The sequence below is a fragment of the Anser brachyrhynchus genome, assembly GCF_964034855.1.
Source record: "Anser brachyrhynchus genome assembly, chromosome: 18".
Classification (NCBI taxonomy): domain Eukaryota; kingdom Metazoa; phylum Chordata; class Aves; order Anseriformes; family Anatidae; genus Anser; species Anser brachyrhynchus.
Genome location: NC_137711.1, coordinates 8,577,118 through 8,601,407, shown reverse-complemented (window position 1 = coordinate 8,601,407; position 24,290 = coordinate 8,577,118). Strand labels below are relative to the sequence as shown.

Genomic DNA, 24,290 nt, shown 5'->3' with positions numbered 1-24,290 from the left:
GAATTGCTCGCAGAATGGTAAAATGGGCATGCCAGGCTTGCACCCACCAGCTGGCAGAGCTGCTGTAGCCTCTGGGGGTCTCTGCTAATGCACCACCAGTGTTTTAGGGGGATGAGCCCTGCGCTGGTCTGGGCTAACCTGGGTTCTTCTGATCCTCACCCCGAGCCCACGAAGGCAGCCGCAGTGGATGGGGTCAGTGGGAGCTTGCCCAGCGGAGCTGGCCGTGCAGGGACCAGCAGTGACCCCGCAGCACTGCGGCACATCCCCTGTCCCCAAGCGTTCCCCATCGCGGCGCCCAGCTGCAGGGTGCTGGGGGGCGAGGGGGGTCCCTGGAGCCAGCCCCACTTCTGACCCCACATTTTCTTCCTAACAATGAAAAAGCGCGGGCAGGTCGGCTTCGTAGAGCTCTCCCAGCTGGCAGTACCAAATAATTAGGCTTTATTAATGTTTCTGTTCTCTGTACACGCGGATTTGTGCATTGACAACCGTAAGTGTGTGTCTGGGACTAAAAGCTGGTCTGAGTAAGCAGTGTGCTGTCCTTTTGGGGTGGTTTGTCCTATAGGGCTGGTTTGTCCTATAGGGCTGGTTTGCGGCTGCTGCTAGGGCTGTTGCAGCCTGGGGGTGATTTGGAGGCTGGTCTGTGTGATGCTGAGCGTTGGTTCCCCAGTGCTGTGGGGGGAAGCCCTGGTCTGTGCCACTTCTGTGCTGGCGCAGGGCTGTGGGATTTTCTCTGGGATGCTGCCCTCGAGCCTCGTTGCAGCGGTCAGAAGCGTTTGGTGACTTCGGGGTTTGCCCTCGCAGCCGAGCAGGGATGTCTTTGCAGGGACGGATGTCTTCGCGTCTTTCACAACCTGCCTCTGATCCCCCGTGAGTGGGATGAGGTTTTTACCGTGTCTGCTACTCCAGAGCCTGCTGGAGCTTGCTGGGATGAATGCAAAATCCACCTGTCTGGCTTTTTTTTTTTTTTCTAATAGTTTTTCCTATTTAAGTAACAATCTATGCTTTTGGTGACTTTCGTGATCTTTTGCTTGTGTTTAAAGGAAGAAAGATAATTCTATCCTTTTTTTACTTGAAGGTGCATTTTAAGACTTTGAAAAACAATAGGGTGAAATTTCCTTAACGTGAGGAATAGAATAACTGGGCTTATGAGTACTTTCAACCTGAAAATCCTTTGTTGAAGTTCTGAAGGCTTTCAAGTTCTGCACCTTGGCAAACTGCAGTAACAATAGCACAGGGGAAGGTTAAAGGTTTTGTCAGGCAGAGGCCGTAATCTTTTTGTGTCATAAAGTAAACTGTTGCTGAACGTTAACCGTATGGAAAGTACGCCTGTGACTTGGAAAGTATGCCTGGAAGTAAAACCTCCTATTTTTGTTTTTCATTCACTTCATTCAGAAAGGCCGGGAAATTATATTCATCATGGCAGGGATTTACTGCCTGCTGTTAACTCAGAATGACCTCAATTTTGCAGTCAATTCAGATGCAACGTAGAGACCTTTTCTCTTTAGTGGCAGGCTCCTTATTAAAAGCCAAAGAGAGGAGTTTACTTTCAGTTTTAGCTGCTACGACTTAACCAAGAGCGGTGTATGTGGGACCGGATAATATGTTAACTTACATTTATTTCCTCTAAGCAGCTGGCCTTGCCGAGATAAACATGCGCTTTTCCAAATGCTGTCATCTGGCCCCTTTCCAAAACAAGCTGAAGGAGGAGGTCAGGGGTGGAGCCATCCTTTGCTTTAGTAAAAAGAGGCTTTCATTTGGAAAGAATTGCTAGATAGTGCTGGCTACGAGAGCTGCGGGTTTAAAAATAAAATGGCCAATCCTTCCCTAAGTAAACAAAATGCTCCGTGTTTGTTACTTGTGTCCTTGCTGTGCTGCTTCTGTTTGAAGGTGTAGCAGCCTAAATGCAGAATGCACATTGCTTATGTAAAAAAAATAAATCAGTGCTTTATGTAAGACTTCGAACACGAGAGGCGATTAAAAATTTATCATCTTTGGTTACAGTAGAGATGTGCAACACAAAAGTGCTATTGTTTTAATTGTTTAAAATTCAGATTACAAGATAACGGTAATGCCATTAGAAGGTTTCCCTTTGGCCTAGAAGCTGCAGGTAGGAGCCTGTCGATCCCTTACTATTAAAGATGAATGATAAGGAAACCTCTTAAATGCCTGTGACGCTGCAGTCTAGCCAATTTAGGATCAGCTGATGCCTTCTAGTGATAATGGCTTGAGGTTTTCAGCTGTATTATGAAGATATCAGCCAGGGCAAATAGTATTTAGAGGAGAAGTATACTTTATTGAATGGGGAGATGATCCAGAAGTGACAGTAAATTGCATTACTTAATGATCTATGTGCTTTGCACAGTCTCTTCGCTGGTAAATGCTGGTGGTGGAATGAAAGATGGTTCTTCTTAATGTGTGAAAGCAGAGGAATCAAAGTAGTGTTTGATCTTGCCTTAGGAATCTGAGCTGTTTATGAAAATTGTCTACCGAAGGCATAGCTTAGTTTTACATCTTAATTACTGGATGGAGATATGCTCATTTTATCGCTGCTTAATCACGGTCAACTTCCTTGGATCCCAGCACCCAGTTCTAACTGTATTTTCCGAAACTTCCCTCGTGCAGTTTCCTGCTCTGGCACTAATATATTTTAAAATCTGCACAAGGTAAAAGCGTCTAAATCTGATCATAACAAACTGCCAGCTCTTGCCCAGAGTGGTAGCAGAGCTTTTTAAGACGATATCAAAGAAACATCGTTTGTGGAAAATGCAGCAGCAGCACTTTAAAGTACGCTGCTGATTCTTTTGTCTTTTTCTGAGACGTTGACATCCCTCCATCCGAATCAAAACTGCTTCACAGAGGGGCACTGGGTCTCCCTGAAGCTCTGAAATAACTAGCAGGTCTGAGCTCTCAGCGCACCGAGCATCACAGTCTGAGTTAGTTTTGCTCTCAGCCCTGGATATGAGTCCGCGCTGTAATTTTTCAGCGCTGAAGCCCTGACTGTAGCTGCAGTTGGAGCTCATAAAACACGAGAAGCCTTGGCGGTAGTGAGGTCTGCGCTCTGGAGCTCTTCCCTGTGGGTTTGCAGCCAAGGATGGCTCGAGAGCGAGAACAGTTATCTGTGCTGCGGCAGGGATGTTTTATGGCTGGCTGCCCAGATTGCCGAGCTCTGCGCACAGCTTTATAGTTTGCCTTTGAGGGCTGTGGAGGTGGAAGTCATTTGTAATAAACAGCTATCTGCAGCTTGCTTTCCTGTGTTTTGAAATATACATCCACTTGAAAAACCGAAAATTAGATTCGCATTTACTTAGATTTCAATCAGGAAATTTTATGTTTCGGAAGCTTGAGTATGAGAAATGTTAACAATTGCTTATTGCTTTGTCTTAAAAATAGCTGATACTTATCCCGTGGCTGTTTGTGTGTGTGATTCTGTTTCCCATTTAGCAATAAGCACTGAATTGCTAGAGAACGTTTTTTTTTTTTTCATTTGGGAGAAAAATTGACTTGTCAAGTCGATTGGCATCCCTTTGTGGTAATTAAGCCCCAGAGAAAAATATGTTTATAGATCTCAAAGTAGTTATCGTGCAGCTACCAGCCATAGGCTCGTTTAAGGAAGGAGAGCCCCCACCCCAAGGAAAAAAACACCTGGGCTGTGAAGTGTTCGGTGCCTGCCCGTGGGCACCTTCCTGGTGGGCAGACCCATACTTATTTTTCCTTAGCTTCTTGTCTGTTCTTAGCTTGTGGTGTCTGTGTGTGCCTTCCCATGATGGCTTTCTGGGGGCATAGGAGCAGTGCCTTTTGTTGTGCTCTTGGTCCAGAAAACTCCCCTGGCATGGCACGTCTGCTGCTCCTGGCCGCTGCTCTCCCTGCGTTGCCTTTCCCCTCCTGCATGCTGCTGATGAAGAAGCTCACACTTCTCTCGCCGGTGCTGCTTTTGCAAGAGGGAAGGCGAAGTAGGAGAGCTTTTTGTTTTGTCTGGGGGCTATATATAGTGCTCGCGGTGGCCTGGATGCCGTTCTGGGTGGTCAGCGTGTGCGCCCATCGATAATGAGCTCAGACTGGCTGCTGCCTGCTCTATTTCAGGCTCAGCCTGACAGCACGTCGTGCCCGGCTGTGCCCCGTCCCAGGCCTCTTCCTTCTTCGGCATTCCCAAACATTCCCGTTTGTGGCTGGTGCTAATTCCACGGCCGCTGACAATAGGGATGTTTTTAAACAGTAGCTGGCTATTGGTAAACAAAGGAGTAGGGTGCAGTGCTTTAACACGGACCCAGCCAGCGACAGGAAGCACTTCAACCTTCAGCGGCACGCCAAGAAAATCAGCCGCGGGGTGCGGGAGGTGCTGCCTGCCATTTTGCTGCGATTCCTTCCATGCTGTTAGCAGAAAACCCGAGGAGGTCTCGGGCGTTGCTTGCAGTGGTTTTGGTTGAGCTCAGTGTGTGCTCAGAAGGGTAACCTTGTAGGTGGTGTTTATGTGAAAGGTGAAGTTAGTTTCCAAGCGCTGCAAGCGTAGACTACAGGAGTGCGTGTAAGTCAGGGAGGACTCTTCAGGTAGCTTGCTACTAAAAACAGTCTCTGCTTGCAGGTCTCAACTTCCCTCTTAATATTTTGGTCAGTTACACAAGCGCACTTAACCTAGGAGAATTGCTTCCAACACCTGTAGTCTGAATTTTGCCCCATGTTCAGCTTTGAAATGGATGGTTCACTCGACAGCCGCTCTTCCTCCCTGGCTGCAAATGAAAGCCCTCACCTCGCTGCAGAAAGCCCTTACCTCGCTGCAAAAAGACGTTACCTCGCTGCAGGTCTGCTTCTGCCTCGTCTCTGATGTCATGCAGACGATGTTCTACCTCGTTCTGGTTTTGTGACGCTGCAAAAACTCGCTGGTAGCTGAAAATAACCTGTTGGCATCAGAGCGCTAATCACATCTCTTTTTAATGTCCCTCTGCGTTTTCCTGCTTGTGAAAGTAGTTGGTTTCTCTTTGTAATATTAGCTGATAATGCACTATAAAGAGGTTTATCTTTTAAAGTCGTTTAAAAATAAATGAATGTGGAAAATATAGCATGTTCTTCTGGTACGATAGCCTAGTAGTGGCAGTCTAAATGGTATTTAATATTTTCTAATATGATCCTAAAATGTGGGTGTCTGGTGCAGGTGTGGAACTAAATTTGGGCTGTCACAGTAGCGGAATTGCTGCGATCGAGGAGGAGACTGCATAAATATAGCACTGTTTGCGTGAAAGATGTTCTGTGGGGCTCACGAGAGCTTTATGAATGTGTGATATTTATTACTTCTGTGATAGTTCTGCTAATCAAGCTTTTTGAAACCCGTCACTTTTAGAACAATCCAATTAAGTCTCGTTGGGTACCAGGAACTCCTTAGTCTTGATGCTGTGCTACTACCCTTAAGCATGATGATTGAATAAAGCAATGGCTGTGTTATCGACTGGATGCTTACATAACTATTTGCTTTAAAAAGGACCCTCGGTTGTTTTTATTGCATTGGTGAAGATAAAATGCTCTTCCCAAACTTGTAGATGAAATCGTACAGTGACAACAAGACCCTCTCCTTTTGCAGAAAATAGAATAGGTGGTGTCTGTCAGCCCGGGCTGTCTGGATGGTGCTGCGATGCTCTGATAGTCCAACTGCATCGCAGCCGTGATGTCCCTGTCCCCTCTGTCAGCATCCAGGCAAGCAAGAACTGATTTTTCTGGAATTCTGTCAGCTTCTACTGATCAGATAACACATGTAGAGACGTTTTGACTATCTTTCTGAGAATATTTGCTCCCCTGGGCATTTCATGGACTAACTGAAGGCATGAAATAGTCATTACTAGGATTGTGACTCACTATAAATTGATTTCCAAAATGGTGTTTACTGCAGCTGGTTTTCTTGTCCTGGAAGATCGTTTACGGCTGCTTCCTTTCCCCAACTCTCTCTTCACCCCCTTTCTCCTTCCCTCATGGGGAGAAGCTGTTCGTTTGCTAAGCTGAAACATGGAATCCGACAGGCCGTTCTGATCATGGGTCTGATATTGCAATATAAAATGAAAACGCTCAGTTTGGCTGTTATTTGCTAGATTTATTATTGGCAGGAATTGGTGCCCAGACACTTTAATTTCGGAAAGCGAGGTGGAGAAACAGAGAACTTTGAAACTTGATGAACTTAATGGAAATAAGGATTACTTTTTCAGCAACACAGAAATAATTTTTAAATTCTTTGGTAGAGCTGTGGAGGAGAAGGTGCTAGCCTAGACCTTTCTGCTTTCTTAATTTTTGGCCAATAGAGTAAGCCTTGTTCTGAAATCTGTGGGTTCAGTTTCCAGCCTAAGGCTAGCTAGACAGTAATGCAAGGGTTTTTTGTCTAACTTGTGTTGTATTGCTGTAGGAGTTCTGAAAACAGCATTGCAGCTGAAGATGCACTGGAACAAAAACTAAACTGATGCAAGATGTGTTATCCTTAAGTTGAAAGAAATGTTCATGGAGGGCAATGTTTGGATTTCTGTAGTTAAACAGGAGGGATATATTAAAAAGAGCACAAACCCAGTATTTTTTTCATTTGTTTAAACTTCCATATATTTGCAGTGCACAATTTTTGAGTACAGTTTATTAGTCTGTAGTATGTTTTGTCTTCCTTTACGCAGATCACATTTGGTGTTAACCTCCTGTGGAGAATTCCAGGACCCCTGACATTTTATTGTGACTCTTGATTAGCTCACCAGGGTTCCTACTAAGAATTCTTCTTTCATTCATTTGATAAATTGAATTCCCTATTCACAGTGCCTTTAAATAGAATGGTATTTGGAAAACTTGAAGACAACAACTTGAATGTTCAATGAGCTCACCCAACACATTTAAAAATACAGGAGGAGGATGTTGAGGGTTTGTGTATTCTAAAATCTTTCAAAGGAATAAACTTTTTACAACGGCTTGCAGCTCTGTCTTCACGTTCCCATTAAACTTTCTGTCCTCCTGGCTCCTGCAAGGAGGAGCTCTGCTGACATCTGCTTTCCCTTTTCCATCCCACCTCTTGCTGGTGATGCTTGTACCGTGGAGAACCATTTGGAGCTCTTACATCGTGAGGGATAGCGTTGTTATTTATTTTTTCCCAATTCTAGACCTGGAGGCACATCTTCCCTCGTGGGCCGTGGCCGTGCCCTGGGCCTCCCTGGTGTTTTTGTGCTCAGAGGTGCTCGGGGCGGTGGAGCAGGATGCCACCTGCCTACAGACCCTTCTGCGGTCTCCCACTGCTCAGCGGTGGAATATTTTTGGCACCGTAGGAAAATGTGGACTGGAGGAGTCCTCTGGAGGTCACAGATAGGTCTGTGCTGAAGTCGGGCACATGCACGGCTGGTAAATAGCTGCGTGCTGGCACACAGCTGATGCAAAGAGGGAAATAAGGACTGGGGCACTGGAAGCCCTACAGGCAAAACTACATCATTTTAGCAATGCAAACGTACCTTTCATGTCTGTTAACAGAAAAATACAAGCATTCAGCTGTGTTGCTTGCCGGAATCCTACACAGAAGCTGTTCTGTGCCTGGTCGTGTCCCTCCGGCCCTGTCTCTAGGAGCGGTCAGCTCGTGCGGAGAGCCCGGGGACAAAACATCCTGCGGAGCTGCTGCTCCTGTTCCTATTTCCTGGCCTCCTCCTCTGCAGCCTCCCCGCAGGAAGCAGCGCTGCTCTGGCTGTTCTGCAGGTCCAGGCAAAGAACTCGAGCCGGAGCCTTGTCCACAGGTTGTGTCTGCGCCTCGGTCAGCCGATGGGTGATAGTTAGCCGAGCAGTTGGCCGGCGTGGGGGCTTTGCCTCGCTTGGCACAGAGCTCTCATCTCCTCGTGTAGTTGCAGAAGCCAAAATAGCAAAGGTAGCGTTTGGAAAAGACAAATAGGCTGCGCTCTTGCTGAGTTGCTGGATTGCAAAGCTGCTTTCCTTTGTGTTTATGTCCCAGGAAGACTGGGGAAGAGCTCCGGACCACATGCTCCATCAGCTGCTGGTAAATATCGTCCGGCCTGGGAGGGAGGCAGCACTGAAACTAAATCTTGTGCTCACTGTTCGTAGTCTGGAGCTTAATTTTCCAAGAGAGGAGTTGGTTCTGTTTGCTGGGGGAGGGGAACGTTGTTCGTAGCATGTTTCTAGCTGTTTGTAGCCTGCGATGGGTGGTGAATGTAATGGAAACCTTTCTGGTTTTTGGTTGGTTGGGTGGTTTTTTCTTTTTTTTTTTTTTTTAATTTCTTTGCTCGATCCTTGCATAGGCTGAGCAGTGCACAGGGTGGGGTGCTTGAGGTCTGGTCTGCTGGGGTGCCTGGGTTTCCCTGCCAAGGACGTGGTTGCCCCAGAGTGGAGCTTTGTAGGTGCATCAGTGGGATGGACGCCCTGTGGAGAGCAACGCCTCCACAGAAGGGGCAGCGTGCCTGTGTGACAGCAGCGTTGGGCCCTATAGGATCATCTGTGCTGGAGTGTTAATTTGGATCAGTGTTATGTTTAAGCAAACGTGATTATCCTCAGTTATACTGTGCTTCAATTCACTTTACAGAGGATTTCTGAGCATGACAATCGCTCTTAAATAAGAGCGGATTCCTTTAAATGAAACTGAACTGGGTGACGTGCTCCAAGCGTGCATTTAATGCTTTCCTGCCACAAGTGAGCTGTCGGTACCTGGGAGCAGACTAGCTGTAGTCTCAAGCGATAAACTCACCTGGGGTGGGGGACAGTGGCTGTCAAGGCCTCTGCACCCAGTTTTGGTGTACAAATCCACTCGGTATCGGTCTGCACTCCCTGCTTCATAATGAAGGCGTAACTCGGCTATTGAAGCATTCTCATTAGTACTCTCATTAGTACTCTATCTGGTAAGAATCCAGGAGAGTGAACAAAAGGAAGTCTGTAACCGAAAAACAAAACCCCCAAACCCCACAGACATGCACTGGGACTGGGGCAGTGCTCAAACGGGCTCTCGTCAAGCCTCGTACATCTGACCTACCGGTTATAGTTAACCTGTGTTCTCTGTTTTTTAACGGATTTTTCTTCTCTGAGATTTTCCTCTCTGCTTCTGGTGACTGGTAGGCAGCTAGCAGAGGCTAGAACAAGGCCAGGCAGCTGCGTGGGTTTCTTTGGTTGTTTTGTTTTTAATCTTTAATTGAATGATAGTTGCTATTGAGCCTGCTTTATTTTTATTCTAATCTAATTTGCTTCAGTGGTTGCTTATCTTATGTGTATATGGAGTAGGGTCACAAGTTAACGCTGGGTGAACTGGAAACGTCCAGCGAGAGCCTTGGTCCTGCAGGGAACAGCAGGCGGTGCTCTCCTCGCCGTGCTGTCAGGCCGTAATTGCTCTTCAACCAGTAATCCAAAATGGCCCAGTTTAGGACACTGCTGCCGCTGGAGATGCAGCCTTTGGTCGAGGTGTGTAAGGCAAGCGCTCTTTTTCTCTCCTGATCGTGGAATTTCTATTTTACAGGTTGTAAGAGCAAGATTATTAACTCAGTCTCTTGGGCAGCCTATAATCTCCCCATAGTTTCAGTATGATATTTTAATTGAATATGGCGCTTTTCACATCCTGTTCTCAGCTAAAGCTGTAGTGTTTCTGGTGTGTCTCTAAATGGCAGCTTCGTTATGCCCCTGCGCGGATTTCAGCAGTGAGCTAAGTTGTCTGTGCATGTCTTGCACCGTAGTAAAAGGGGCTGAGATTTCAAAAGAGCCTGGAAGGGAGTTTGTGGGGATCAAGTCTGGTCCCTTGCAATTACAGGTGGCTGTGGGCAAGGGTCCAGAGGGTGTCATAGGTCTGAAGATACCTACGGTAATCTGTAAACAAATCAAATGAAAACAAAAATGCACACAAAGAAGACTTGGAGCCAAAACGGCATTGTAGAGTAAAAGGAAAGATCAAGGACAGTCTTAGGGAGGTCAGCTTCTGTGCAGGAATTTTGGTGGAATTTCTGGGTGACTTCAGAAGTCAGACAATCAACTGTTCCTGCTAGGTGAGCAGCTTTGTCTTCCACGCTTTGAGAGAAGTTGACCAGATACTGGGAAGATTAAGGTACCAGACCCACAGTTAGCCGTGGATGATAATTTGATGTTTCAGATGAAGGGAGAAATCCCATCAAGTCAAATTATGTATTGAGGAGTGACAAGTGCAGGACAGGAATGTAATTTGGCAGTTGGAAACCCCAGAGCCTGGGATTAATAAATCATAAATTGAGGTCAAACAGAAATGCTCCTCAAGCTTCACTTATGACTCCTCATAGGGACAAGTTTTTTCCACCCAGACTTTCAAGTTAGAGTGCTTAGTTTCAAGCTGCATGATCACACCTACACATATAACACATCCACAGTGGCGTCGCTGAGGGCTTTTCCCCTATTACTTTGTGTGAAAGGCTATCGTAGGATTTTACTTCACAAATGGGCAGAGGCCTCTTATTTCCAGTCTAATTGTCTTTGTGTCCTTTTGGCCTTATATTGGTGTTAATTTTTTTTTTTTTAAATAAAAATGTATTCCTTTCTTCAGATGCTCTGTTTTCTCCCCCCAGATGTGTTTATAAACATTTGGTATGTCTCCTAACGTTTGTTTTTACATAATGCTACAATGTGGAAAGTTGCACATCTCCTTTGTTGCAGTTTAAACTGTTGAAGCACATAGTTCAAAACTGGACTTATTACACCAGTAATGACTTTCTGACTGTTTGTGACATTGTTGCCTTGCCTTTGGTTTAAGATCTGGTGTAAAAACCTTTTTTTTCTCTCCCCAAAGCTGGTGTTCAGGCCGTTGTTCCCCCTGCTGTATTGAGGCACATGATTATTCCTGCTGCATGCAGTGCCCTGCATCTCCTACTGCATTGCACTCTGCTTTTTTCACACCACATCTCAAGTTTATCCAGTTCTGGATTCTGCCCTTAAATGTTTTGCAGCCCCATGCCTTAACATCTTCTGTAAACTTAACACACACGTTTTTCCAGCAGCAAAGTGATTAATAAAACTACTGAAAGCTGCTGGACACGCGTGTATTGCAACAAAACCCAGCGGCACTCTGCCTTGTTGGAGAGGGAAGTGCTGAGTCTGCTTGCTTTGCAGGCATCTTACTGTATTTTCCTTTAGCTTACGTTCCCTACCTTGTTCTTTGAAAATGAATAAAGCATCCGTGTTTTTATTAACAAAGCTTTAAATTTTGCTTAAACGGTCAATAAATTACTTGTATTGCATCCCCTTTCTTCCTTGTTAAAAATGTCTGTAGCTATGCCATGGGCCGGGGGGAAGGGGGGGGGGGAAGAAATCAGGCTGATTTGATGTAGCTTTTCTTCACAAATCCTTGTTAGCTGGTACTGATGTTTTTACGCCTTCCCTTTTAAAGTTATAGGCACAATCTTTGCCATTTTCTAGTCTTGTAGGGTGCCATCCATCTTCTGCAGATTCTTTAAGGTAATCGGCGAGGACTTAGACACAGTTGTTCTGACAGTAAATTGCATCAGGCCCAGCCAGTGGAAAAACATCCAATTTCTCTGAGGACTTTTAAAGCTGTTCTTACTTTTGCTGGCCTGATCTCCTATTTGGAGTGGTAATAAAGTATTTAGTTCCATTTTCTGTTTTGTTTATTCTTCTTCTGCCAGTCCCCACGTGGAGCTGTCACCTCTTGCAGGCACAGCACCGGTTCGGGCGGGTGGCAGCCTTCAGTGAAGACTGAGGCAGGAAGAGCAATGCCATCACTTCAGCCTTCGATGGTCATCTGTCTCTAGAGGCCCCTTTTTCCACAAAGTAACACAAATTGTTCCCCTGCTTATTCCAGAAGCACTTAGAGATTGCTTTACTATTACTTTTTATATGCGCAGCACCAGTTGATTGTTGACCTTCCTCATTTTTGTACCTGTGTTTGTACAGTTTTTTTATATTCATTCTTATTTATTTGACCTAGTCTTGCATGTCGTTTTCTGGTTTTGAGGTGATTGGAAAGCTCATAATGAGGGACCAGTTTGACTCTTCTTGATTAACGGCAGCCCAGACTCCAAGGGGGAAAACCTGGCGCTTTTTGGAGCCATGCCAGCTCTTTGCCTTGCCCTGGTGTTTGCTCTAGAAGGGTCATGGACGGCTGGGCGGAATTAGGGTGCCAGAGGAAACCCAGCTAGCAGCAGGCGGACATGGAGTCTTGCTTTAGCCTTCTGGTAGCCCTAGTGGTGCGGTGATCCCCTGCCCCTCCTCCAGATTAGGGTGTCCACGTTTGCCTTTGGATTCATGTGATTTCCAAGACGTATCACCTCTTTTCCTGTGTGACAGTGCTCTTCAGTTGTTCTGAAGTAATCAAAGCCCGCTTTTCCAGTATTCACTACTCTTTATTTTGTGTATATTTTCCCTTTTTCGTTGCCGCCCTTTAAGCCGCATTCTACCTTCATGATCTCAGCCACTTGTTTCTGACCTTTTGGAGTCAGATCTTAAAGAACCTTTTAAATAGTAATTTTCTTTGTTTTTAATTGAACCTGTACCATGCTAGGTGGCTATTTAGTCTTTCATGTGTATGCTGTGCAGACCCCTGCTACCACTGGTACCAGCACGTGCTCCTGTAGTGGCTTCCGGAAGGCCTTTGGGCCGCGATTGCCTCTCAGATCCGTGTAAGTTTAGCTTAAGAACCCCCCCCCATCACTGTGAGGACAAATGCTCGTGTTCAGAAGCACATGGTGCCCTGTTGTAAGGTGGGGGAAGTCAAAACCAGAGTAATACTTCGGAAGTGTGTTTAATGTGTAGGATTTCTGTCGGTAACAGCAGCTTTTGCTGCTGACAAGGGAAGCAGAAGAGCTGTGCTGGAATTTCGGGTACTAGAGCTCATTGGGCTGAACCAGGCAAAGGTGCCATGATCACGGATGCTGTGCTGAAGCAGTATTCCAGCCAGTTTTCATGTGTAAATAAACCCTCAGCAGCTTAAACACATGCAAACAAAACCCATCGGGCCGCTGGGTTTGGAGCTGTGGGGCGCGGAGGGGCAGGCGAGGGCCTTGCCTCTTGCCAAACTTCTGAACTGAGGCACTGGATGGGCAATAACCTTGTCTGTAATAATGTGGATAGACTCTGCTTTAAGTTTGTGAAAGAATATGATATTCCCAAAAGGCTTGTTGCAAAATCCTGTTAGAATGTCACTTTGGTGCTGGTACAAAATGCCAGCTGCACTTGCAGATGTGAAAGCGATCCCATATCTGATGCAAGTAGAAAACTCAAGTTTTCATTTAGGTTAAAAAATAAAACCAACCTAGATTTGTTACTTATTTTAGAGGAAAAAATAAGCCCTTGTGTAATAGACACTGACAGAAAGTAACCGTAGTTCTCTTGAGTTGTACTGTGACCTCTCATCTCGCTTTACTATTCTGAGTGAGTTCCCTAAGCTTGAGTACTTTAAAGATAGCCTTGGTTTTAGGCTCAGATTTAATAAGCTCATTTCAATTTTTAAACCAACACCTGATGTTAAAGTAAAGCTGATTTGTGCTTATAAAAATCCCCCATGATTTTGATACTTCAGATCTATATATATGAAAAAGGCAAACTCATACAAATACGTTATAAGACCCTTCTGGTTTAAATCACGAGCTTTGTATTCATTTTTTTAGCATGTTTCCTGTAATAAAGATTAAATTGTCACTCAGGAAGTAAAACTACAACACATGCCTTTGACAATGTAATCAAACTTTATATAGCAATGTTTTTATTGTTTTCCTTTTGTTTTGCTCTTAGATGACTAATTTCTGCCTAGAAGTGACAGCAAGAGTTGCCATCTGAGAGGCCACTTGGAGCTTTATTTCTATTTTAAGCATATTTAAAGCATATGTATTCAGAAGTGTCATTATGTAAATCAGTTTTGAAAATTGAACTCCATTAAAAATTATAGTATCATTTTCTGAGTTAATTTGAGGCTATTTTAAACTCAGAAATGAAATAAAAAAACAGGTTTCCACTAGGAGTGGCACTTCTACCTCTTATGTTGTAATTGATGTGATAATACAGTAATAAAATACATTGTATTTTTAATGGAGCAAAATGTTTGCTGTTCTTTGATTTAGAAAATCCTCTGATACGGTGTATTACCTGCAGTAGGGAGGGAATGACACCTAGCAGTGCTTGGGAAATGACAAAACAGAACCAGCTTTAGAGGACAGAAAGGCAGATTTTGACAGACAGGACAAATAGAGATGTGTGCACTGGAGTCCGATTTAAGTAACAAGACTTTGGCAGCGATTAAAGGAACTTGGTATTTTTTTTTAAAAAAAAAAGGCCTAACAAGAAAGTTGGAAAGTATGTACTTTCATAGTTTAAAGAAAACTGCAAATTAAGCAGCTGTGGTTTCTAGGTATTTTGTTTCTATGTTTTTTGTGTTGTTTTTTTTTTTTTTTTAATACCCCACTGATTATTAAAAGGGATCTGTATGTAATTGTGGTGTTCTGGAATTGCTATAACATCATCGGTTTACTTAAGTCGTACAAAGAGGAAACCAAAAAGTTTCCTACTTTGCACTGACTTGCTTCAGTCACCTGCTGTTTTAATAAAACAAAAAAAGGCTAGAACTTCCCTTGGTAGTAGTCTGGCAGCCTGGGACAGATCGCTTGAAGACACGGGCTTTGTAGAGTCTGGTAGGACTTAGGCAGGGGGCACTGAAAACGTAGGGAGTGGATGTTGTTCTTTGTAGTTACTGAAATCCAGGGGACTTCTGTTCTACTGAGCTAACAGGAAAAAAGTCAAATTATTACGGTTTCAACTCGGTTCCTTTTGGCAGAGTAAGTCATTGCTTTTTGCAAAGCCCTAGAACAGTCCATTTAAAGCTGCAGTTTTAAACCCGTTTCAAATTCAGTGTTTGTGCGATGCCGGTACCTATCTGCAACTCTTCAGAGCACGTGCTCCTCAAGCTCTGATTTACAGCGCCATGTCTGCAACGTGGCCCTTGGAAACTGGCGTGAGTTTGGGCAGTTGTGCAGGTGATGAATTTTGGGTCGTGACGGGAATGGATGGAGGTATTTAAAGTATAGCTGCCTCATGCCACCTCAGGTGTCCTGACCTGCAGCGGTACAGCAGGCACCCCAGATGTGCCTGGCCTCCAGCTGCTCTTCCAGACTGGGTCTCCTGGAGGTCTTGCCGTACCTGTCATTTCTATAAATACTTTGGATACCCTAATGTGTCTAAAAAGGGCATCAACACCCGTCTTTAGACCTCTGAATTGCTTACTGTAATGTTTACTGTTTGGGAAACACAAGGAAAGGGAAGCTGCTTTGGTTTAGTCTGGAGCACTGTGCGGGATCTCTGTAAGCATTAAAGTGTCTACAGTGGCCAAAATCTGTATTTGCGGGCAACTGAAAAAGCCAAAAAACAAATCACCCTTCAACAGCTGAAGCCCTAAACCGCACAATATTCCTTGTTTAAAAAGGGGAAGCTATGTAAGAATGTACAAACTCGAAATGAGCAAAAGGAAAATAAAAGAAACAGCTAAAAGGTGAAATGGGCACTGCTTGAAAACACCACGTGCAGAATCTGCAGAGTATCTGCTTCTGTACCTAAAGTGCAAAAGCAAGTGAGCAAAGTATGATAAGTAAAAAGACCTTTTTTCCAAAAAAAAAAAAAAAAGAAATCCAATCTAAACAACAACAAAGGACATAAGCTTTGGCAAGTTCAATGCAAAGCAATAATAAGTTAGGCTAAGAGTAATCTTGATGAATAATTTGAAGGCATCTAATCCAATAATAATAGTAATGGTTTCAGCCCCTCAGAAACAGAGTATTCTCAGAAGATCTGTAAGGCTGATAAATGATCGGGCCCTAAAGAGCTGTCAAGGAAGATAAAATAGTTATTGAAAAGTAAATGAATTATTTGCATTGGTATTTGCTTGGAAAGATGCTGGGGGAGGTTCAGTGTTACAACTGCTTAGTACAGTGAGGGACAAAGAAAACACAAGTGGGGAGGTTTCAAATACAGTTTCATCTTGGTCTGGGACGACTTCCTAGTTATAAGTTTTAACCGTGATGACACTGGAACAGTCTTTTTATAGTCATGCAAATTCTTCAGCTAGAGTTTATAACAGAAAATAAACAAAATACAGTAATTTGAATTCATCTGGGCCTCGTTTTACAGTTGTTTTTTCCCTTGAGAACAAAATTGATGTATATGAGAAATGAAGTATTTAGTGAAAAAAGAAAAGTAATTCAAAAATAATGTACTCATGCATAATCTTTAAGGTACGTTGTGAATCATAGCTAAAGAAAGCCAGCATTAGCTATTTTTGTTCCTTTTTTTCAAGTTTTCTTTCCATAGAACATACTAATATTAAGTAGTAGTTTTGAGTGATTGAGGAAAGGAGTTTCAAATAAAACCTATTATTTTTGAATTTGCATTCCCTACTGTTTTGTTCGTTACTTGTTTCAGTTTTGGAACAGCTTTTTCATAATGGTTCTATTACAGCATTAAAAGCAGCCCATTTTAGACATGAGAGTTAGCAAACTAGCAACATTAGTATGGGTTATTTAGCTTCGTAGATAAACTTGATCGTACTGAAAAGCTCTTCCCAACCTTTATTCCATCAGGGAGAAAGAACAAGAAACACAAGAAGAGGAACATTTGATGGAAGAAAAGAAAAAGAAAAAGCAGGAAGAAAAGAAAAAGAAGGAAGGTGCTCAGAAAAAGGTTTGCTTATATTACTGTTTTTAATTATATATTCACACTTGCTTGTAACTTACAGATACTGACTTTGCAATCTTTATTTCTGTGAATAATTCTGACACAATTCAGCAGTCCCATGGAGTTTGAGTGAGGTTGTGGTCAAAAGATCTCAGCAAAAGTAGTTGTGACGGTTCATTAGCAAGCCCCAAGCTGCTTACCATCCACTGATGGTAGATTACTGCTTCCACAGCTGTGTCATGTGAGTGCTCCTTGGCAACCTCAGTGCAAAGTTAACTGGATTAGGCTAAACTGATACTGAAGTGGCTGGGGATTCCAAGGCCATTGCACATTTTCTGTGGTTTGCATTCTCTTGCCTTCTTTTTTTCATGTATATGAAGTTAGTTTTAATCCTATGTGGCCTTTAGGATGTGGATGGAAATTGCTCTCTCTTGTTCAGTATAAAAATACCACATTGAGTAAAAAGAAAAGCAGGTAGATTTGAAACAGATTTTAAAAGATTCACAAAACATGTGGTTATTCTTTCTAAGCTAGTAATATATATGGATTCAAAGGGATACTGGACAAATTCATGGAACTGAATTCTCTTGAGTTTTAAAAGGGTCACAGACATCCTGTTTACTTCAGAACAACTCAGAACCTCAAGTGATGGAAGGCTGGGTGGGTATGTGGGGGGTCCTGTCATACTGCTTGCCATGATTTTTACTGTCTTGTAGGCATGTGCTTTTGGCTCTTGTCAGACAGCGATAGCCATTCTTACCTTCCTGGTTTACAGAATTAAATCAACGTTCTCTGATCATTAATTAGAACTAATGCCTGATTTATATAAGCATTTTCTGCAAAAAAGTCAGGACTACAGCCATACATTTACTAGATATCCCTTTGAATATTGACAAGCAGTTGATTTTTTTTTTTCTTTTCTTCTTTCAGGCTGCTGAACAAAAAACCAAAGGTAAATTCATGTTTGTTCTTCTGTGAACCATCCGATATTCTTAAGGCATGCTTAAAAATGTGCTTGTACTTTTAATTATGTTCTCTTTTAACGAGGAGAGAATATCTTATTAGGATAGTTCTATTCCTAAAGCGTGGTTGGAGGAGCCAACTTTTCATGTTGGGATTCTCAGCGTAAGCTTTTACTTTGCTGATCTTGCTGGATAACATACTTTTTGACAGGAATATATGGATTAAATATCTCTGCAACTTAGCACAATGTATGTTATACTTTTCCTCTAATGCTCAGGACAGATGTAGTTTTCCATTTAGTTGCTAGTAGTCATTTAGATATTTCAAAGACAGCTAATTGCCACCAGGGGTAAACCTCTCCTCCTCTATGCACGATTCAACTCAATTCAGTGAGTAAATTCAATAGATTGAACTCATGAGAAAGCTATTACCCCATGGCCACCATCACCACCTTTTTTTTTTTTCTTTCTCTGTGGGTTTTCTTCTGATAAGTGAATTGAATTGGTTTGCAGAATGGTCCAGGAAGCAGCAGAAAGAAGCAAAACACTCTCCACTTTGGGGCAGTGAGCCACTAGATCTGTGCCCCAGGAGAAATGTTGGTGAAGCTACAGCCTTAAAAAAAGGTGAGGAAGAGAGCCAAGGTAATGCCTCTCTTCTGCAGCTGTTGGCTTCTTTTTTTTTCCTCCTAGCCTGTCCTTTGCCACCACACAGAACTCGGGGCTGCAGAACAGTTCCGGACTCGTTAATATACACTCTTATTTATTGCTGCATAATTAGGTGACAGACAGGCAAGTACAGCTTCCCAGATTCCCGAGACTGGGAATTAGAGAAGAGCCAAGCCTAACATATGGGATTGGCAAAACAACTTATGTTTCAAAAGCTTTTTATGTATTTATATAGCAGAGATTAATTCTCACTCCAGTGATATTGAATTCAGAAAAATAGTCTTTGAACTACCCGATGAAGAAACTGAGAAGCAATTTACTGAAACTCCATCTTTTTCTTTTCAAACTTTTTCTCATGAAGAAAATGTGAAATCAGAAAATTTGAATCTGAATTCTGTTGCATCTGCCTTGTAAGATGTTTTGTAGTTTGTAACAGGGGATTTTGCTTTCAGTAGAGAAGATGGCAGAAGTAGTTAAGCCTCTTGAAATCTTAAGCACGTGAAAAATTTGAAATTCAGATACATGATGGGTTTCTATCTAAATGGAGTATTTCTGTTTCCAAGTAATACATACTTTGTTCTATGAATCAACTCATTTCTGTGCAAAGAGGTTTCAGTTTTATAATGTATTGTAATGACTTTTGATATCATAATTCTATGGCAGATGTTTTTGTTGTCAAAGTAACTAATTAAGCTCATTTTCACATGATAATATAATGGGTCTTGATTTCTGTTATATTGAAACACAGTGCCATCTCCTTTCCTGGGTGAGATACTATTTCTGTCTTTGTTGTGATAGCTTTGGTTTTAATTGTTTGAAAATATAAAGTTTAATGTAAGTTTTTAAAAGTAACATGATAGGAATTCATTTTTTTTCAGGTGTAGTTGTGAGTTCATTTGTTTTAAATTGAGGGACTGCATTTCTCCGTGAGATTTTTGTCTGTTGTCTTTAAGTGTCCTATGCTACTGCTATAAGTGCAGTACTGCACTGAGTATTTTGTTTTATGTTCAAGGCTGAATGACAAATGCTACTAGAACTAAAGGCAACACAGGGATTGTCACTGAATTTAGTTAATTTATTATATGAGGGACAAAGCAATTAAATGCATTGTAAAGATGAGATGACACTATAAAACTGGGTGAAGTGACTGCAGCAGCTATTGCATATACATGGTGTTTGAAACCAAGGATTAAAACCGAGCTGGGACTGAGCCTTTTGCAAAAGATTACCATATTCAGGTTTTGGTAGGTAAGATGTAACTTCATGTAGCTGCTTACAGTATGGATGTGACTTTTTTACTCTGACCTTTCCAATAACTGAGACCAGCCTGGATGTGCAGGGGAAGCTGTATCCTGCCTCAAAATGTGGTAACTTAGGGTTAAAAAAAAAAAAAAAAGGCAAGTTTCATTGTATCATTCAGTTCTGCAACTGAGTAGTTGTGGCAATGAGAGGTACTCACACCATTTGGGTCTGTTGGAGAAGAATTAAGAAAACTGTACAACCAGAGGTGAGATATGGAACAGTTTTTCAGTTTCTGTTTTTCAGCTGATTAGGACAACGTGCTTACGCTGTTTCTTACTTGCTCTCAGCTGCCTTTTTGAAGAAGGCACTTTTTTGAGGTAACTAGAATGAGGGAAGCTGCAGGACTTGCCAAGAAGGAGAAAAGGTTATTAGCCTTTTTGGTTGGCTTACTGTGTACTAGAAAGCTGTGGTGTGATCGAGGTGCTTTTAAAATCTTGTATTAGTATTACATTTTCCTTTTTTTTTCCTTGTACAACAGAAAATATAAAGTTACCGTCCCATCTTGTGTGCTTCGTGTGCGTAGTTACGTTTTGCTGTAAACTGATGCTAGCTGTTGCATGTTCAGTCTCTGGTGAGGCCTCAGGAAAGAGAAACTGGTGAGGAGGAAGGAGGTTTCCTGTGGGTGTGTGTACATGGTGTGTTGTCAGTTAACTATTGCTCCGAGGCCTCAAACCCAGCAGAATGTTTTCATTTGTGATGCGGAGCACAAAAGCCTTCCAAAATAAACACAGGTTTCCACCAACAGAGGGAAGGTATGTGGCTGCTTCTGAAGGTGCAGGGATAGGAAGCGCTCCCTTACATTGCTCTCGTGTCTATTTAAACAACTTAAATTATTTTTTCTGTTTAAACAAAGAACCGTCTCTTTAAGTCTTCTCCACATAACAGCTTCTTAAGTTTCCATTTTTTTTTCCTGCAACTTTGTTTGCTGGAGTATTTTTTTTCTAGGCTGAATCTTTTATGGATATACTGTTGGCAACAATTGTAGGCAATGTGTGAAAGGAAAAAAGATTAGAAGAACTGATAAGGAGCTGAGATGTTTCTCAATTACTTGAAAACAAATTAAAGTCGTCTTCCTGTTCAGCTGGAGAACAGTGCTGCCGAATTAGATGAGGTGGGAAATGAGCGTGTTTGTATTGCACGCTGTGCACTGTACTTCCATGTTACTGTTCTTTTATGGTAATTTTTTTTTTTTTGAGAACGGGACCATTGAACAAAGCCTATTAGTGTTTATTTTGAATGCATAAACTCTTGACATTTTATATGCACTTGATGAAGAAACTTTGTACATAAAGGCTTTTGTAATGAAAACATTCAGCTCTAACTACCAGTAAGAGTTTTGCACGGAGCAGTAAGTAGTCCCCAGTATGGTAAATGGCTGTTACTTAATAACTACTGAAGACTTTTTATAGAGGGTTATTGTGATGAATACTATGAGGTCAAGGCATTCTGCTGCCTGCTTTTCTTCCAGCCAGCTGCTACAGATTTAGCCAGCACACAAGTGACCGTGTCCCTGACTGCTTTGCCCCCATCCCAGCTGAAATCTGTGCACTTAGTCTAAATTGAACCTGAAGTGCTGGTATAGAATAGCTTAAGTGGCAATAATACTGTGTTACCCAAACATCTACCATGGTTATTGACAGGCAAAGCGTCTACCCAATTCTCTAGCGTTACCTGCATTGAAGGTATGTGTAAAATCTACAAATGTAGAAGGAAAACGAGTTAACTATTTATCATTTTCAGTTGAACGTAGAAAATATTTTGGTAAACCTTTGATTAGGAAATCTGGAGGATATTTTTCCTTCAGTCTAAAGGATCTTCATGATGCCTGTAGGTCTGTCTTTAGTGTGTTCATGGCATCTGACCAGGAAGACTGGTGTGGGCTTTCCAAGCAGAAAATGGGAAAGTGGGTAAGACTTAAAAGAAGAGAAAGCATTTAACAGTACGTGTTTGCTTGATTAAAAAAATGACTTGTGGTGTTGCAAATATTGATATAATTTCTTCAGATACTTCTTAAATTTGCACATTTTCTATACTACAAGCAATAGAGTATATTTTTACTGGGGGAACACAATCAGCTTTATTATAAATGGAAGTTAAAAGGGAAAAAGAGTGGATGGAAAGATAGTAGAACGTGTCCCCTGCTCTGGCATTTCTATTTTGATGGCAGAAGTAGTGGCATACCTTTTTTCAAAGCCTGGTATTTTCATTTGAAAATCAGGCATGTAGATTGTTGCATTGTTTAGAATTGATTCTTCACTTACCCTACCCAAATGTGCTGTTTTAATATTCTTTGCTCACATTGGTTTGGATGTGAATTACCTTCCTTCAACCTACACTCAGATCTGTTTCTGCAGAAATGCAGTTTTATGTATGTTAACAGCCACTTTCTGGCTGTTACTCACATTTAAGGGTAGTTCCATAGGAAAGAAGAAAGCGTAGGCTTTTTGGAGAACCTCACCAGTACTTTTAAGTAGAATTATGACTGTGTGTAACACAATTAGTCTTTTGTTTTTAAGCTTTAAACTTTTCTAGTTTGTGTCATATTATTATAGGGGCCAGCAGAGGTTTTTATACAAGATTAGGAAATGTTTCAACCTACGAATCAGGTATGATTTACAACAGACTTAAAACCTCTGATTCATTTGAGTATTTATAGGTTATACTTGAATATCTGCCTCTGCCATCTTGTTAGTTAAGTGCTGTGTTTGTACTGAATGCTTTAACATTGTAGTGACAAAATGTGCCATAAATCATCATTGCAGAAGGAAGGGGAGCACTGTAATAAGTTCTTCAATTAGATCGTAATACGCAGTCATTTGATAACCTAATGATAACCCCGTGCCGCACGCTAAGGCTTTATAACATAAATATGTTTTCTTTTTGATAAATGTTATCATTTTGTTGTTTTGCTATTATAAGAATCTTTAAACAAACATGAATTTGTTCTCACAGCTGACTGAGATAGCAGCTCTCTGATAGAGAAGTAATTACAATTTTACAATCTACAAAGAACAGAATGTGAAGATAATTTGTAGAGTCCCTGCCGTAACACTGGTTCAAAAGAGTAGAAAATGCTATAAAGGTGGGAGTGCATTAGGAGGAGAAATTTGCATATAGAAGAAGACAAAGCATGCAGAATTACTGTGGAGGCTTGAAGTTAACTCGTAGAGAAAAAAAAAAGTTGTTTTTTTGTTTCATGTGGGATGGCAGTGATGAGCCATCTTGAGTTTCTGGAGATGATAGTTCAGTGAGGCATCACCGTGAGTATCTTGGTTCAACCCTGCCATTATGAAGTGAAGGAGAAAAAATTAGGGTAGCAAGTAAGTGTATGGATAATTTTTATTACAAGCTCTGTTTTGCTTTGTGAGCATTTTTTGTATTGGCCTTGCTGGTTTTGTAATCTAGAGACTAATTGTGGCATGAGCATTGGTGTCTTTTTGCAGGAGAGTATGTCAAGGCTTAATAGCCTGAACCCTGCAGTCAAGGACAGTTCTGAAGCATTAGGTCTTCTATAGCTCTTGTGAAGTTATAGACTCTTACGCATTCAAATAAACACCATTTTCAGACAATGAGGCACCAAAACAAGTGGTACAGGATTTTGGCAAAAAGTAATTCTCTTCTTAAAAAAGAGAACAAACACAAAACTCCAGGGTAATTTGAAAATAAAGCAGAAACGATGTTCTTCCGAATGTGCTCCTGTCCTGAGCAGGATTTACAGGACAACTGACCTCTGAAGAAGTGAAGTGCTTCAGCTTCTTTGCAGAGTTTCTTCTTTTCCTTATAGCTCAAGTAAGCACTCCAATCTCATTCGGTGGTTGCCGTGGAAGGCTTTTCAGGTTCCTCAGCTGGGCGTAGGAAAGTGGGTAAGAGCTCAAGTCAGAGGTCCTTGATATTGTTGGTACTCCACAGAGACAGTGCTTATACCCCCTGCCTTATACAGTCTGCTGTAGTTTCCTATCATGAAAATTTAGGCGTGTGCTTATTTTATAAATCCAGGCAGAGTATTTCTCTACTTTTCTATGTGGTTTCCCTTTTCTCAGTTTCCTCAATTAGAAAATGACGTGGGCTTATCAGATTTGAGATGGTAACAGCCCTACCTGTGCATATTTATTTTTTAAAAAGGGTGAAAACGGGAGCTTTCAGACACTAGACACAAACGAAAGTATTTTTCAAATGCTGTAAACGTACTGTTTGAAGGCAGCAGGGCTACATGCTTTCATCAGATTTCTCTTTACGATGTCCATTGCCTGATAAATTTCAAGTCTGGACATTATCTCTAAGAGTAGCCATGAATAGACTAAGAGCAAATTAGGTAACACCAGTTTGGCTTTTCTCATCTGGAGCTAATTCTCTTGGTGCCCCTTGGTGCTAATGCCTCTCAGATAAATCCCTGACTTGCTTTCTGAAAAACACAACTGCCAATGCAGTTGTTGATAACTGTACATTCTAGAATATCAATTTTAGCACAGCTACACAATGATAATAGTGGCTGTTATGATCAAGCTGCATGCTGTTTTATGATTATTTATCTGCCCACTGTGTGTACTTCCATACTCAGCAATAGACCTCTCTTTCAGTAATGGGCATTGCCTAATGTAGTACATTTAAACACGTAGACTGTGAGACAGTCAAACTGTTGCGCTCTCAGGCGTCACAACAGTTTAGACAATAGGATGCATTCTGTTCTTTATCAGTCTGCTTATCAAATATGTATTTATCAATTTTAAATAGAAAGTTGTCTGA

At 42.0% G+C, this 24,290-nt stretch overlaps 1 protein-coding gene across 19 annotated transcripts in view; it reads left to right on the top strand.

Annotated features, from left to right (window-relative positions):
• TNRC6C (trinucleotide repeat containing adaptor 6C) overlaps positions 1–24,290 on the top strand; it is a 297,118-nt gene that overhangs the window by 196,553 nt on the left and 76,275 nt on the right. For 13 of the 19 annotated variants that reach the window (XM_080560646.1, XM_080560653.1, XM_080560642.1 and 10 more), the window contains 3 exons: positions 16,524–16,623; positions 17,548–17,569; positions 18,093–18,203. In XM_080560646.1, coding sequence (XP_080416772.1) covers positions 16,524–16,623; positions 17,548–17,569; positions 18,093–18,203 — 233 coding nt within the window. The remainder of the gene's footprint in view (positions 1–16,523; positions 16,624–17,547; positions 17,570–18,092; positions 18,204–24,290) is intronic. The other 6 variants (XM_080560645.1, XM_080560641.1, XM_080560644.1 and 3 more) reach the window with 1 other exon arrangement.